This window comes from Acanthaster planci, linkage group LG03 (assembly GCF_054643075.1).
Source record: "Acanthaster planci isolate LZ-2023a linkage group LG03, COTS_SCS, whole genome shotgun sequence".
NCBI classification, from domain to species: domain Eukaryota; kingdom Metazoa; phylum Echinodermata; class Asteroidea; order Valvatida; family Acanthasteridae; genus Acanthaster; species Acanthaster planci.
This window is the reverse complement of record NC_141779.1, coordinates 6,013,329-6,026,978: the sequence shown is the minus strand read 5'-3', so window position 1 is coordinate 6,026,978 and position 13,650 is coordinate 6,013,329. Positions and strand designations below refer to the sequence as shown.

Sequence of the window (13,650 nt, the reverse complement as noted above, 5' to 3'; positions counted from 1 at the left end):
TAACACAGTATACTCAGTGATCGTCTCTCGGGCACAAATCCATCCTTGGAAATAGTTGTTCACGATACCCTCTGCTTCAATTGATTCAAAACCAGCCAGCCAACACAGGCAAGCTCAGTGGTCGAGTGGTTAAGATGTCTGCACTAGTAAGCAGGAAGTCATGGGTTCGAGTCCCACACGAGTACACTTGTGGGTTTTTTCAATACACATCAGGCAGGGCAAAAATTTAGAATACCGGTAAGTCAAAGCATAGTTCACTTATTTGAGTGTGTACACAAGGCACACAGGGGACAATGAGGGACCAGTTTTTCTCCTAAAAGTGCAGTTTCCTATACATGTCCAAGAATGATAGTTTGCAACTTGAGCTTAACTTTGTTAACTCTTCAAACATGAAAATGGTGTGGATTTTTTGAAAGATAAAATTCATTATACAATGTGTCGACCAGTAAGCAGAGTGCATGGATGATCACTCATGTAGACACCTCAAACACCTACCTGTACATGTACCACACACAAATTGGATTACCTGCTTCTAATGCAGACTTCAACAGTTCACAGCTTTTATAGTGCCCCATGCAATTTGGAAATTGAATTATTTCATTATTATTATTATTAAGAAATAATTACAAATTATTTCATGTGGTTTTGCAAATGGTGTTTATACTGCCCTAAAAGGTAGAGTCAATTATTTGCAGTCATCCAAAATGTAACCGATGAAATTGTGGAAAAGCATAATTGGTTTAAAGATTGTTATGGGACTAAACTCCTTGTGAAATTATTCTTCTTGGCAAGCTGTAATTTTGAAGAAACTATTAACACGGGCCATTTCCAACAATGTGTCTAAAGAAGCATTTTTGGAAAATTGCCATAAGGAGCACAAGCATTGATACACTTGTCCATGGTTAGTATAATTCATTGATTCAGTGTGTGGCATCGCGTAGCGGCATTGGACTGAACTTGACAACATTTCCCAAACACTGAATTCAGGCAGAATTCCACACATGAAAAAGCAACCTCTTATCTGACATCGAAATCCGAGAATATTGTTTTTCTCAGATTATACAGTATTCACTGAGCTGAAACTTCTGCAGGTTTGTTCTTAGACATTGTTCTTTAGATTCTGAGTAATTTTGTTACCTCAAAGAAATATAACAAACATTGACAAATGATACCTGTATGTCTGTGGCCTTTTCGCTGTTGTGGCTCAGGCACTGTTTACTTTATATACATGTAGTATAAAACTGCACTGGTGCTGTATGTTCCGTATGGTTTCATGGTTAGGGGGAATATTTGATGATTACATGTACAGCACATCATTATGCAAGGCTGCTCATCCCTCCTTGTGGCTTCTCTTCATGAGTACATGTGCCTGTATGTACGTGTACATGGTATTTATGTAGTGCCATATTGAAATTGCATATAGAGGGATTAATCCATAGTAATGGGTATTGCATACACAGCAGGCACGTGTAGTGAAGATATTTTTAGATGCTTCTTTGTAGTGCGATGATTGCTTCACAGAAAAGCTAAGTACAACTCTATGTTATTGTAGATGTAGCTAGTGTGAGGGAAAATGTTGGTAGGTTGTGGGGACTACTGAGTGTCTGCACGTCATTGGACCACACATTAGCCATTGCTCATCAGATGCATGGTCCAAATAATTCAGGGACATGTACACATACATACATGGGTGTACATGTACGTGTAAATTAGAGGAAATAAGCAGTTTTAAATAATCAATCTTACTTTATTTTCCACGTAACATAACAATACACAGCAATAAATGTGGACGGGGGTCTTTAAAAAGCAGAGCTTATCGAGTGGTGACCCCAAGAAATTAAGTTAAATTAAATAATAATGGTAACACACACACATCAGTTTCATGGTAATCTGTGCCATCTTGTTCATGGGCAAAAAGAACGAGCACATACTTGTTTCACATACAATGTGTTGACATTCCTTTGTTTTCCAGTGGCTAAGGTAATTTGGGGAAAATGCTCCTTTCTATCCCACTAGAATAACTCCTTCGAACTGGGTTTTGATGTTTATTTCCCGGACTGTTCCTCTTCATTTTGCTACAGATAACCCTGACCCTAAAATGCCCCTGATGCTGTTTTTCAGAGAGTCAAAAACATTGTGTGGACGTGTGCGAGTCCACACAACGCCATCACACCCGTACATAATGTGGACCTTTGTGCAAAGGTCTACACTATGTACATGTATGCCGCGCCTGCGCACCTGTGCTGTTCCAAGTCATCATGCTTTCATTCTAATACACACTTACATGTAGGTCTACATGTAGCAACACGTACACATATCCTTTTTTTCCCGTGGACAAGATGGCACATATTACCGTGAAAGCGCATATTCCATTAACCATCTTTTCAATGGGCCCTTGGTGAAGTCTCTTATGTTTACATAGGCTACATGTATATGTATATCTTGCAATACATACATGTAACTGATGCATTGCCGGTTTAATATGCCCCAAAATGGATGAATGTTCATTCAATTCAAAGTTTCTGTGAGTGAAATGAATATTAGCATACACGTAAGTGTCCAAGGTTGATTTACATGTATCTCACCTAACACTAGCAGCAATATTATTGTTGTGTATGGAAACCAGACAACGTACAATTGTTACACTTCACCATTGTACCGGTATGCCGTGGCAACAAGAAATACATTATACATGTACATGTACATGCAGAGGTACATTGTACGTATTCAATTCTTTTGAACTGAAAGTGTGAAACATGCTGCTGCTTGTTTGTAATACATGTGTGCAGATTTCTTGGTGATAAAAGCCATGTATATATATCTTCTGTTGATTTCAGGGCATCGTGCTGTCTATGTTGGGGTTCATATGCCCCTTAAGCCCAGACATCACCACAGACATCACAGGCATAAACATCATAAACATAAGAAGAATGGCTTAGATGAATCGGATTCCAATCAAGACATCGGCCCGTCATCTGAGACGCCATTGCTGAAAGAAGAAAAGCAAGGTACCGCAAGTGTAATATTGTAAGACGGGGCCTACATTTGTAGTTCAAATGGTTATATCACAACAAACAATACTAAATTGAATCGTATCAGCAGTGATTTTCTAGAAGCTCTGAGTCTAAAAGCCCCCTCAGGATAAAGCAGTCTGTATGTTGTGTGCTACGTGTTATTTTCAAATGTCACACGGGCCCACATGGAATTACTTCATGCAAAGACATTCTAATACATTGCTCAAGAGCCTACACATGAGACTATATGAAATCCACATGGGCAACATTTGGCATTTATCAAACTGGCACAGATGAATAGTTTTGTTTCAACACATTGAAACCAACAATCTTCATCAAAGTGAAATGCTTGCGGGAGCACGACCCAAAAACCCTTTGCATTTATGCATAGACTCTACAAGTTCCCAGGATTTATTGATTCTCGACTGTGCCGATGCATGCCCACTAATCTGGTCATAGAGATAGTACAGCCATTGTTTTATGGGCATAGTCCTTTTTAAACCTCATCCGTAGATTCTGTCTTGATTGGCCAAGAGACAGAATGGTATTGCCTATTTGACCATTTCTTGTCATTCAAAGCAGTACCTTACAAAGCTTTTACATAACAGGAGCTGTGCCTCATTTTGAAACACGCACGCATTAAACCATTAACAACCACTGTTCTATACATCAGTGTATTAGTTCATACCTACATGTACATGTACTACATGTGCACTGTTTGAGACCTTTAGCTTCATTTCAAATTGAAACACCTGTAGATGTCCATTTGTACACTGAACGTTATGAAATTGTTTTTGAGCATTATGTACATGTATTTGTTATGCATGTACCTTTTGAACACCCCCAAATGGGATGTTAAAGATATGTTTTTATTTATTTGAAAAAGGAAGCAATATAGATATACATGTATTGAGTATGAGTCTGAGTGGCATTTTTGCACAGCCAATGCCCTTGTTTGGAGTTCAAAGTCATCTTTGGTTGAAGATGTTGAATACAAAGATTATGAACCATTCACAGAGCAACCACCCCAGCAGAGAGTGAAGTTCATTCTCGGTGATGAAGGCGATGAGGAACATGTATCTCATGAAGTCTTCACAGAATTGGAGGAGCTGACTGTAGGTGGTGATGGAGAAGAGTCATGGAAAGAGATGGCAAGGTAAAAGAATATGTAGGCCAGCATAGGCCTCGGGTATCACAAGGTGTCTTGTGCATAATGTGGACCCATGAACCACATGCTTCATGTCATTATTAATAAGCATGAGAAATTTGGTTTGTACATCAAAATTGATCAAAATAGATAATATTGTAACTTGCTCATGTACATGCATGCCTAGCTGGTTATTTGTTAATCTTTTTAAAATTTGAATCTTCAATTTTGGACGTTGGTTGGAGGGAGAGGAGACCCGTTATTTCATGCATTGATAGGAAGATGTGCATGATCATGAATACTTTTGTGCATGTGGAACAAACGGTGAACGGTGTATGTTGCCGTTGTTGGTGGTTTGTGAGAATTTGAGCTTGTAGCCAGTAGCTTGAATGTTTCAGTTAACTGAAAAATAGACACACTGAAACTAACATTTAGATGCCATCATTACATTCCACAAACAACCAGATTGGTAAAGAAATATAGTAACTGGTTGTTTTTTTTTCTCTTTTTTCTCCCTTTTTTCGTAAGCATAATGTGAGAGTAAGCTAATGTAAGAGTAACACTAATGGGCCCATTTAAGATTCACAGTACATGTACCTGTATGTGACCAATGTTGATGTGTCTGTCTTCAGATGGATCAAGTATGAGGAAGATGTGGATGTTGGAGCAGATAGATGGAGTAAACCTCACATTGCCACACTACCTCTACATAGTCTGTTTGAACTCAGGAGTTGTCTGATGACAGGCACCGTGTGCTTAGACATGGAAGCAGAAGATCTCTTACAGATTGCAGGTAAGGACTTGCAGTGAATAGAATGTGCCATGGTGAAATGCAGCAGTTTTTTAATGTACCGTAAGTTATTTTGTGAGCAAAATTAGACATTGCTGACACATTAGGCTTGTGCATGCATCATGCACGTTCGTAATTATTAGGCTCGTGTGCATGAAAGCATGGCACAGTACCACATTGGCGACACATTATGAATGAATTGTCTGATTAATCTCTACCTGAATCTAGGCTTGTTATCACTGCACAGTCTCTGGACACTTGAGTCCCCCAGTCATGCAGTATATATACACTGATAACTGTTACAGCAAAATGGAAAGTGAACACACCATTAGCAGAAAGTGCATTGATTGAGTGTATGTCAGTTCTGGCACCTGCATTAGTTTATGTGTTGTTTGTCCCTTACACTGTCAAGCTGACTTCTGTACCTTGTTACAGTTTAAGTGTGTGTAGTCTATGCAGTAGCAAGCCATTTCTAAATTACAAAAGCATATTTGATGAGTTAAAAACATGATGGCACATTGGCAGTGCTACGTTTGCACGCGTGTTTAATTCACTGCAAGCAAGACGCACCTGACATGCCGCACCTTTATTACATTAATTCAAGCTCCATGCGACCCAAAGGTGTGGGTTCATAGTGTGGTGCTAGCAGAATGCTGATGACTGATGTTGGATTGATAAGGGTAGTATATCCTTTTAGTTTCAGAAATGTTATTGCCCATTGACATTAGAGCATTTCACTTTCAAATCTTCCAAAATCTAACACTATGCTAAAATCTAATAATGCGGTCTTTATGTAATTTTCAAAGGACATGGAAGATTCACTTGCACTTTTTGTGCAAATTTCTACTCCTTTGTGTAAAAAAATCTGATACCCTTTGTGGGTAAAGCATATTGAACACTTTTTGAAGTTAAAATTGTCCATGCGATTCCTGAAAACAGAGAGCACTGTTGCCGTGACATCATTCAGGGAAGGCGCTGATCAGTTTAAAGGTTTTTCTGTTCACACTGTGAACCCAAAACATGCTCCCTGAAAAGACGTCTCACAAAAGCTTATTCATTGGCTTTTTGTCATGTATTTGCATGTACGCAACAATGAATCATCCATTAAAAAATGCATCATGTAAATACATGTAGTTCCAGCAATTTTTTTGTTCACAGATCAGTACAATATTGAATTTTCTCCAGAGAATGACCTCGCAGTTTAAATAAATGTAGAAATTTGCATCAGCATAATGCCAAAAGTGCACCAAAAAGCATTTGGAAATAGCCAAACAAAATTTTAGAATAAGGTTCATTGAAACATAATGATTCCTTGTCAAGGGTTGCATGAACCCTTTAATCCCAGTGTATATTTTTAGTGACTTGGTTGTACATTATGTACGTCAGGTGGATCGTGAAGAATGGGGGAAGGATACATGTAGATTTAGAAAACTGTCATACATGTAAGTAAACACAATTAAAAGGAGTACATATCCTTCTAGCAGCTTCCCTGATGAGTATAAGTCAATAATTGGCCGAAGTGATGCGGTTCAGCCAACAATTGTGAAGTGATCATCCACGCGAATGTGCATGAGTTCATCCTCATCTAAACGCATCACATTGCGCTTGGTTGGGTAGAAGATAAAGGTCATGATTCAGGGTGCTCAGACTCGACCAAGTTCCTTTCCTGGCTGTAGGTCTTGCGTTCTAACATGGTCTGGTACGGTCGGTACTCACCTGCCATGATCATTGATCAATAAACCCCAGTGGATTCTTAAAATTGATAACACAGCTCTATTCAGCAAACAAATAACCTGCGTTATGCTTGCACTTTAAAATTGCCGTCAAATATTTCCATCTGGTTTCCATTTTTGTTTTCACATTTGTACTTGCACCTTGAATCCTTCAAAATTCTTGCTTCAGTGGTGTTCTGATGGATTAGAATATTTCTGTAGTTATTGCATATTGTCTGATTTGTGTTCAGGAAGGTTCCCACCTGAAGCATACTGTAAATGCCTCCAGGGATTGGTTAATATTACACGACATTTTGGAAAAGAGGATTCTTCACTGCTCCATATCATGGTTGGGTGACACTGCTGTGATATCATTTCATTGTGAATTATACTGCCCCGTACACTTTCTGTCCTTGCACTGACTACAGTACAGAACTACATTTATGTGGATATTTGTAATTCCACAACAGTATGGAATTCTATGATAATGCCTATCTTTCTTCTGTTGCATAAGATGATGACAGTATGGAATTCTATGATAATGCCTAGCTTTCTTCTGTTGCATAAGATGATGGCAATGTATTTTGAAAAAACCATGAAGTTTAAGGTGATAAAACTTTCATTGTATCAGTGAAACATTTTCAATAATTTGTCCAAACAAACTTGAAATTCTACATAAATGTACACAAAGACAAGCCTAGATATTGTAAGTCTGTCCATTCTTGCTTTATCATTTAGAGATATCCTGTTATGTCATAGCAGCCAGGATGCTGTTCACGACAGCTCTTCGTGGTACCACAATGTACATGTAACAGAAATTTTCCAAAGTCGGCACATTTGTACATAATTGTTAATTTGCAGAATGTACCAATCTCAGCAGTGGCGATGTATGAATAGTAGTTGGCTATGCGCAGGCCTTCGTGTGCTGCCAGTCTGCTTGGACATGTACATGTATACTCTGGAGGTCATGTACACGTACATGTAGCAGTCAGTAGAGGAAAAACCACTTTGCACTTCTGGCAATAAAGATTTTCAAATGAGGGAAATGTACTCTGCGGCTTGAGGTACATAAGGGCCAGAGAATGTCAGGAATTCAATATCAAAGGCCACCTGCGACCTGGCAGTGCACACGTATGTAATAGATGCTCACTTGCAGAGGAGTGTCTATAACGTGCAGATTCCACAATTACTTATGCTAGACAACCTCGTAGTGCTTCCCAGATTTTGACCAATGAGTGGGCACCAACCTTTGCCTGGAAAACACTGCGCATGAAAGTACCTAGGGTAGTCAGGGTGGAGTTGGTGTCTCGTTAAATTGTTTTGCTATTTCCCTCTTCTGTTGTTTTCAATAGATTTTCCATAGTATTTGCTACACATGTACACTATTTGTTAAAGGAAGCGCAGAAGTTTAATCCTTGCTTTGCTGGTTGAATCCGTTTGATCATTGTGGCTTGCACTTGAGGTGATCAATTCTCATGCATGTCATAACAGTGAAGCATACTTTTCACTGACACTTTTATGTCTGCCGAGTCAGCTGACACCTTTTGACCAATCAATGTCCTTTGTCACCATTCAGACAAAAAATGACTTTATAATAACTCTGTTTGGCTGATACACTGCTTTCCATAAAATTTGCTTGCATTGATGTGTCAGCCATTCACGCTGAGCACATGGCAGAGCAGAGCAGGTGATACTCAGACTAGCAATTCCGCTGATCAGATCATAATGGAAGCCTGGCATGGTTCTATCATGCTGTCAGGAGGGTTTTGTTCCATAGAAATATGTCTGAATGAGTCCGGATGTTTATGCACTCTGCTCTGAAAATATCCTAGACTGGGTTATTAAGCTGTTCAGTAAAGCCTGGTTTCCATATCAACGTAAGAAACACAGAGGGCAATGCAATCAAGACAAACTGCAATGCGGACATATGGAAACATGTCAAATGGTGGTGTTGCTGACAACGCAGACAAACACAAACCAGCCTGTGAATGATTGGCAAAGTTGAGCCAGGTTCAACTTTGCTGACTGTCTCCGTCGAATAGCCATGGTATCCCTATACAAACACGCATGCTGGCATGGCCGGCGTGCATTGATGTCCCTCTCGCCTAGTTCCATGACTTTGCCCATTTTCTCCTTAATGTTTAAATATTACACCCCAGTGAGCAACTAATGGATGACCGTCAATGAAATGCATTGAACTGGAGCAGAGGTTTGCCATCATGAGGTGGTACAATCAATCTAAAAGCACATTTTCCGTGAAAAATCACAGAGTTTCGGTGCCATTTTGTTTCAATTTTTGGGAGGAATGATGTCATGCACATCTCTTCCGTTCGTGTCTGCATCTTCACGTCTTGCGTTCCATCTGCATTACAAACGGCCACATGGAAACCAGGCTAAGTGCTCCTTTTGAGACTGGAGACTAGCTACATGTGATTGAGCTATCCAAGGTTGTTTATAAGGTTCTTATTGCAGACTGGGGATCAGTTTGACAAACTGGTCCTACATGTAGTACTTTCCTCGCCTGCTACATTTGGGTAATTCCAGAATTAGGGGTCCATTTTGTTCATGTCCCGTCACATCTAGCATATGATTTTGTAAGTTTAGAAGACATTTTCAAATTTCCAAGAGCGATGAATTAATGCAAATTACCTGCCAAACAAATAGTAATAGTTTGAAAACAATCTGGTGATATTTCCATGTCAAATAACAAAGGTCAGATGTAACAGACACAAAAGTGCCACACTTTTGGATCCCTCATTTCTGGAATTACCTTTGTACATGTACCTCTGTAATCCAGCTTCGAATTCCACCCAGGCAGACCAGTTTTAGAGTCCCAACCTGATCCTGTTGATGTTCTCCAGAACATTTGGAGTTTCCTCCCAACTGTATCAGTGAACTTCCTTCAATATTTTCTGCTCAAAACAAATGTGGAGAACAGCTTATACATGCACATGTATGTAAATGATATGGCTTTATCCTGGGTAAATTTTTTTTATTTAAAAAAAGTGTACATGTAAACTCTGTCTGCTGTTCTATAGTCTGTTAACAAAGGCAAGATTCTGGCAGGATAGCTGTACTTGAAAAATCTTTCAAAACTAATGCTTAATTCCATTTAACAAATCTCTTCTGTTTATTAGGTAGCTTACATGCTCTTTGCTGTACTGTACTGTATGTTGTCTCTGCCGATAATTGTGTTCTTTGAAGCACATTGAAATAGGGTCAAGCCCTTTGCAAGCCTCATGTTGTGATGCTTCACATTTACAATGGGAGAAGAATACTTTGAAACCTGCATTTTGTTCTTGTTTTTCTTGATTTTGGGTTGTCTTATGGACTAATCACAGTCAGTACATCATGTACATTACTTTCAGATATTGTGCTAGACAAATTGATTGCATCTAACCAGCTGGAAGAGGAAAAGCGTGACCAGGTGCGAGAGGCTCTCTTGCGGAAGCATCATCACCATGGACAGAAGAAACACAGAGAGAAACGGGGGAGCAGTATCCTACCCATGATACGTTCACTGACTGACATTGGCAGGAGTCTGTCTGGATCTGCAGGCTATGGTAGCAGTATGGAACAAGGTATTGAAGAACACAAATGAAGTCAGTTTTGTGTACTCCGTGCACTTACTGATTATGTATATTGAGCTTGTGCTACCATATCTCATACATATTCATGATTGAATGCCAAAGTCTCCTTGTACATTCATTATCATGAGCCAATCACCACTCTTGCAGTTTACCAGGCATGCAAGCATGCAAGCATCCGTAAGCAAGTCCAATATGCAAGCACTGTAAATTCTTCCCTGGGAACAGACAACATGTGTAGTTTATGGAACTATTATGAAACTATTGTCTGGGTGAAGTACGCATGCGCAAGCACTTCTGTATCTATTCATGTGTAACAAAGGCGACACTTGTGCATGCGTACCTAACATGGGTGACTGACAACGTGTGTGCATTATGGAGGTATTTTGAAACTCTTTGTCCAGGTGAAGTGTGCATGTGCAACCATACTACACATACATTTGTAGATACATGTAAATGATACATGTGCCTGAAATTGCCGTTGAACTGAATATGTATGAGGTATGGTAAGACAAGTATAACACTGGGTGATTTGATTGGCCTTGAGAACTTTTGTGTCAAATATCAATACTTCATGGAGGTGACATCAACTACTCATCCTCAAACCATACACATGGGTCTTGCTAATCAGGGACCATCATTCATACTGTTCATTGTGAATGCAGTCTAATAGCTGCCTTGGGCAGACAGAATTGATTGAGGTCAAATTTGCACGCAGACACATGGAATGTATGCCATATGCCTGTGCTGTGGTCCCCAGTCTCAAATTTTAGGCATGGATGCATTTTATCATCTTGGCAACATTCTAGTGATTGTTAAACCATGAGCACATGAAAGAAATAATGCTCATCTCTGAAAATAATATGGTACATGTCAGTTGTAGCCATATTCAATATTCTGCACATCAGTTACATGTGTGTTACAGTGTCCCTTCATCTCAAGGTGACTTTTTAGCCAAGTAGTTTTGCCAAATGTTATATGGATGATGATGCCTTGGGGTGTTTTTTGCTGTTGATTACTAAATATACCCGGTAATGTTTAGAAATTTTAGTTTTGTAATACCACATTTTACCAGCAAACCCAAAAGCTGGCATCTGGAACTGGGTGAAACATGGACACAACGGCTGATCCAGGGGGTAGGGGGGCCAACAGGGGAAAGCCTCTCCCCTCCTCCCCGCCCCCCCCAAAAAACTGTTTTTTGATAAAGGGAAAGTTTACTTCCTCTTCCTCCAAAAAGCATATAAGCCCCAAAATATAGCCTCAACCTGCAGAAAGGTCGTAAAAGGTTTCATGAAAAAATTTTCAATTTATTTCGTTCCCCAAAGCAAGCCCCCCCCCAATTAGATGGGGAGGGGGTTCCTCAACAAATCTAACTCGATCTCATTTTCACCTTTAAAGTGTTTGCCAAAACTTCCCTCTAAGATTCTGGCATACTTTTTATTGATTTGTTTGAAATTCAACTAAGTGAAACTCAGATCAGGAAATTAAGTTTTAACCACGTAATGCCTTATTTTCTTACCCAAAATAGCTGATGGACCAGGTTTTTTTACCCGCAAATTTTTCAACCTTGCAATTACACTTTGTCCCAAGCAAGCATGACACATTAATATGTTAACCACAGAAATGAAAAAAGAATTCTGAAACGAGTGTACACATCCTCCATAGAACAAATAAGGAAATTACACATGTATGTGTGTCTACACGTCATCAGGCATCAAGGGGATAACTAGGTGTCACTCATAACTCAAAAACGGGAATTATTTCAATGCAATGAAACTTGTACAGATTGGTATAAAATGGTAGAGAGCCAAAAAACAAAAGAAACATGTGTTCCGTGTTTGGATATCCTATGTTAAGTGGCATACAAATACATATTGTTCAGACGTTTTGAAAGGATGCTTTAATTTACATGTACTGATAGTTTTACTTCAACTTCAAGCGGTGATCTCAGAAATAAAATGTTCCTGTTGAAGGATTTTACATAAATGTAATATTATCCCAGTCATGACCTCTGACGAGTTGCAAAGTTGTTTCAAAGTAATTGGCTTTGATTTTCCTCTGGTGATCCTTTTTTGTATACAGGTGCATGTCCATCCATATATTGTACATTTCCTGTTATGCCTCAAATACAGTAGATAAATCACTTTGAAATGTGGTTCTCTGACTGCAGTGTTGTAGTCCAGTCCATCACAAGTCCCTGTATGTCCATCACAAGTCCCTGTATGTCCATCACAAGTCCCTTATGTCCATCACAAGTCCCTTATGTCCATCACAAGTCCCTTATGTCCATCACAAGTCCCTTATGTCCATCACAAGTCCCCGTACATGTATGTCCATCACAGGTCCCTGTATGTCCATCACAAGTCCCTGTATGTCCATCACAGGTCCCTGTATGTCCATCACAAGTCCCTGTATGTCCATCACAGGTCCCTGTATGTCCATCACAAGTCCCCGTACATGTATGTCCATCACAGGTCCCTGTATGTCCATCACAAGTCCCTGTATGTCCATCACAAGTCCCTGTATGTCCATCACAAGTCATTCAGCAAATTCACAAACTACTCAAATGAGCTGTGACAAAAACATTCTTTTGTCATTGTTCACCCTGTTACTTATGACTGGCTTTGTGAAGGGACTTATGAAGGGACTTGTGAAAGAACTTGTGATGGACTCAAATACAGCACTGTCTAACTGTGAAAGTGAAGGCTTCGAAGATTCAAAGTGCCGGTACAAAGAATCGGTAACAGTTACGCACATATAACTTTTTTTTACATAAGTTAGTCGTCTCTCAATATACTGGTACATGTAGAAAAGTGACACTGAATTTCCAAAACACCAAAGGTACATGTAGATTACTCCCTGTTATCTACATGTACATGTATTTTATTTGGCTGTCTGAAGCACCCAGGCAATTTCCTCAAAGATACATGTACACTGCGTGATATCTTGTGATACTAGCGTGTCTTAATACAGTGTCAGTACATAGTGTGTTTTTCTTAACATGTCAAAGTTTACACATGTACATGTACTATGATATTTGTGGGAGATGTTTCACATTTTGCATCATTCCTTGGAAGTTTAAAAAAATCGCATCCACAGTGTTTAGTTACGGTACAGTATCTTTGGCCTTTTCACAAACTATAGTGTGAGTAATTCAGCAGGAATTGCATGTATGTACTGATACCACATTTTGAGTTATTGTCCATTGGGGGAGAGATTACTTTTTTCAACATGAGTTGGAGTTACTAGGCATACTTGAAATTTGTGCCACAATCAAGTTATTGGAGTGATGCACAACATCCATGTCTCACTGATGTAAAAAAGGGTCTGTCCATTTCATGAGGTCTGTTTTGTCCATTGTACATTGTGTTAACTTGATGGACTGTGAACAGTTGATATG

At 39.3% G+C, this 13,650-nt stretch overlaps 1 protein-coding gene across 5 annotated transcripts in view; it reads left to right on the top strand.

Annotated features, from left to right (window-relative positions):
* The window catches only part of LOC110986744 (electroneutral sodium bicarbonate exchanger 1-like), a 73,855-nt gene that overhangs the window by 32,733 nt on the left and 27,472 nt on the right, over window positions 1-13,650 (top strand). For all 5 annotated transcript variants that reach the window (XM_022248935.2, XM_022248943.2, XM_022248917.2 and 2 more), the window contains 4 exons: window positions 2,838-3,008; window positions 4,032-4,170; window positions 4,794-4,954; window positions 10,032-10,244. In XM_022248935.2, coding sequence (XP_022104627.2) covers window positions 2,838-3,008; window positions 4,032-4,170; window positions 4,794-4,954; window positions 10,032-10,244 — 684 coding nt within the window. The remainder of the gene's footprint in view (window positions 1-2,837; window positions 3,009-4,031; window positions 4,171-4,793; window positions 4,955-10,031; window positions 10,245-13,650) is intronic.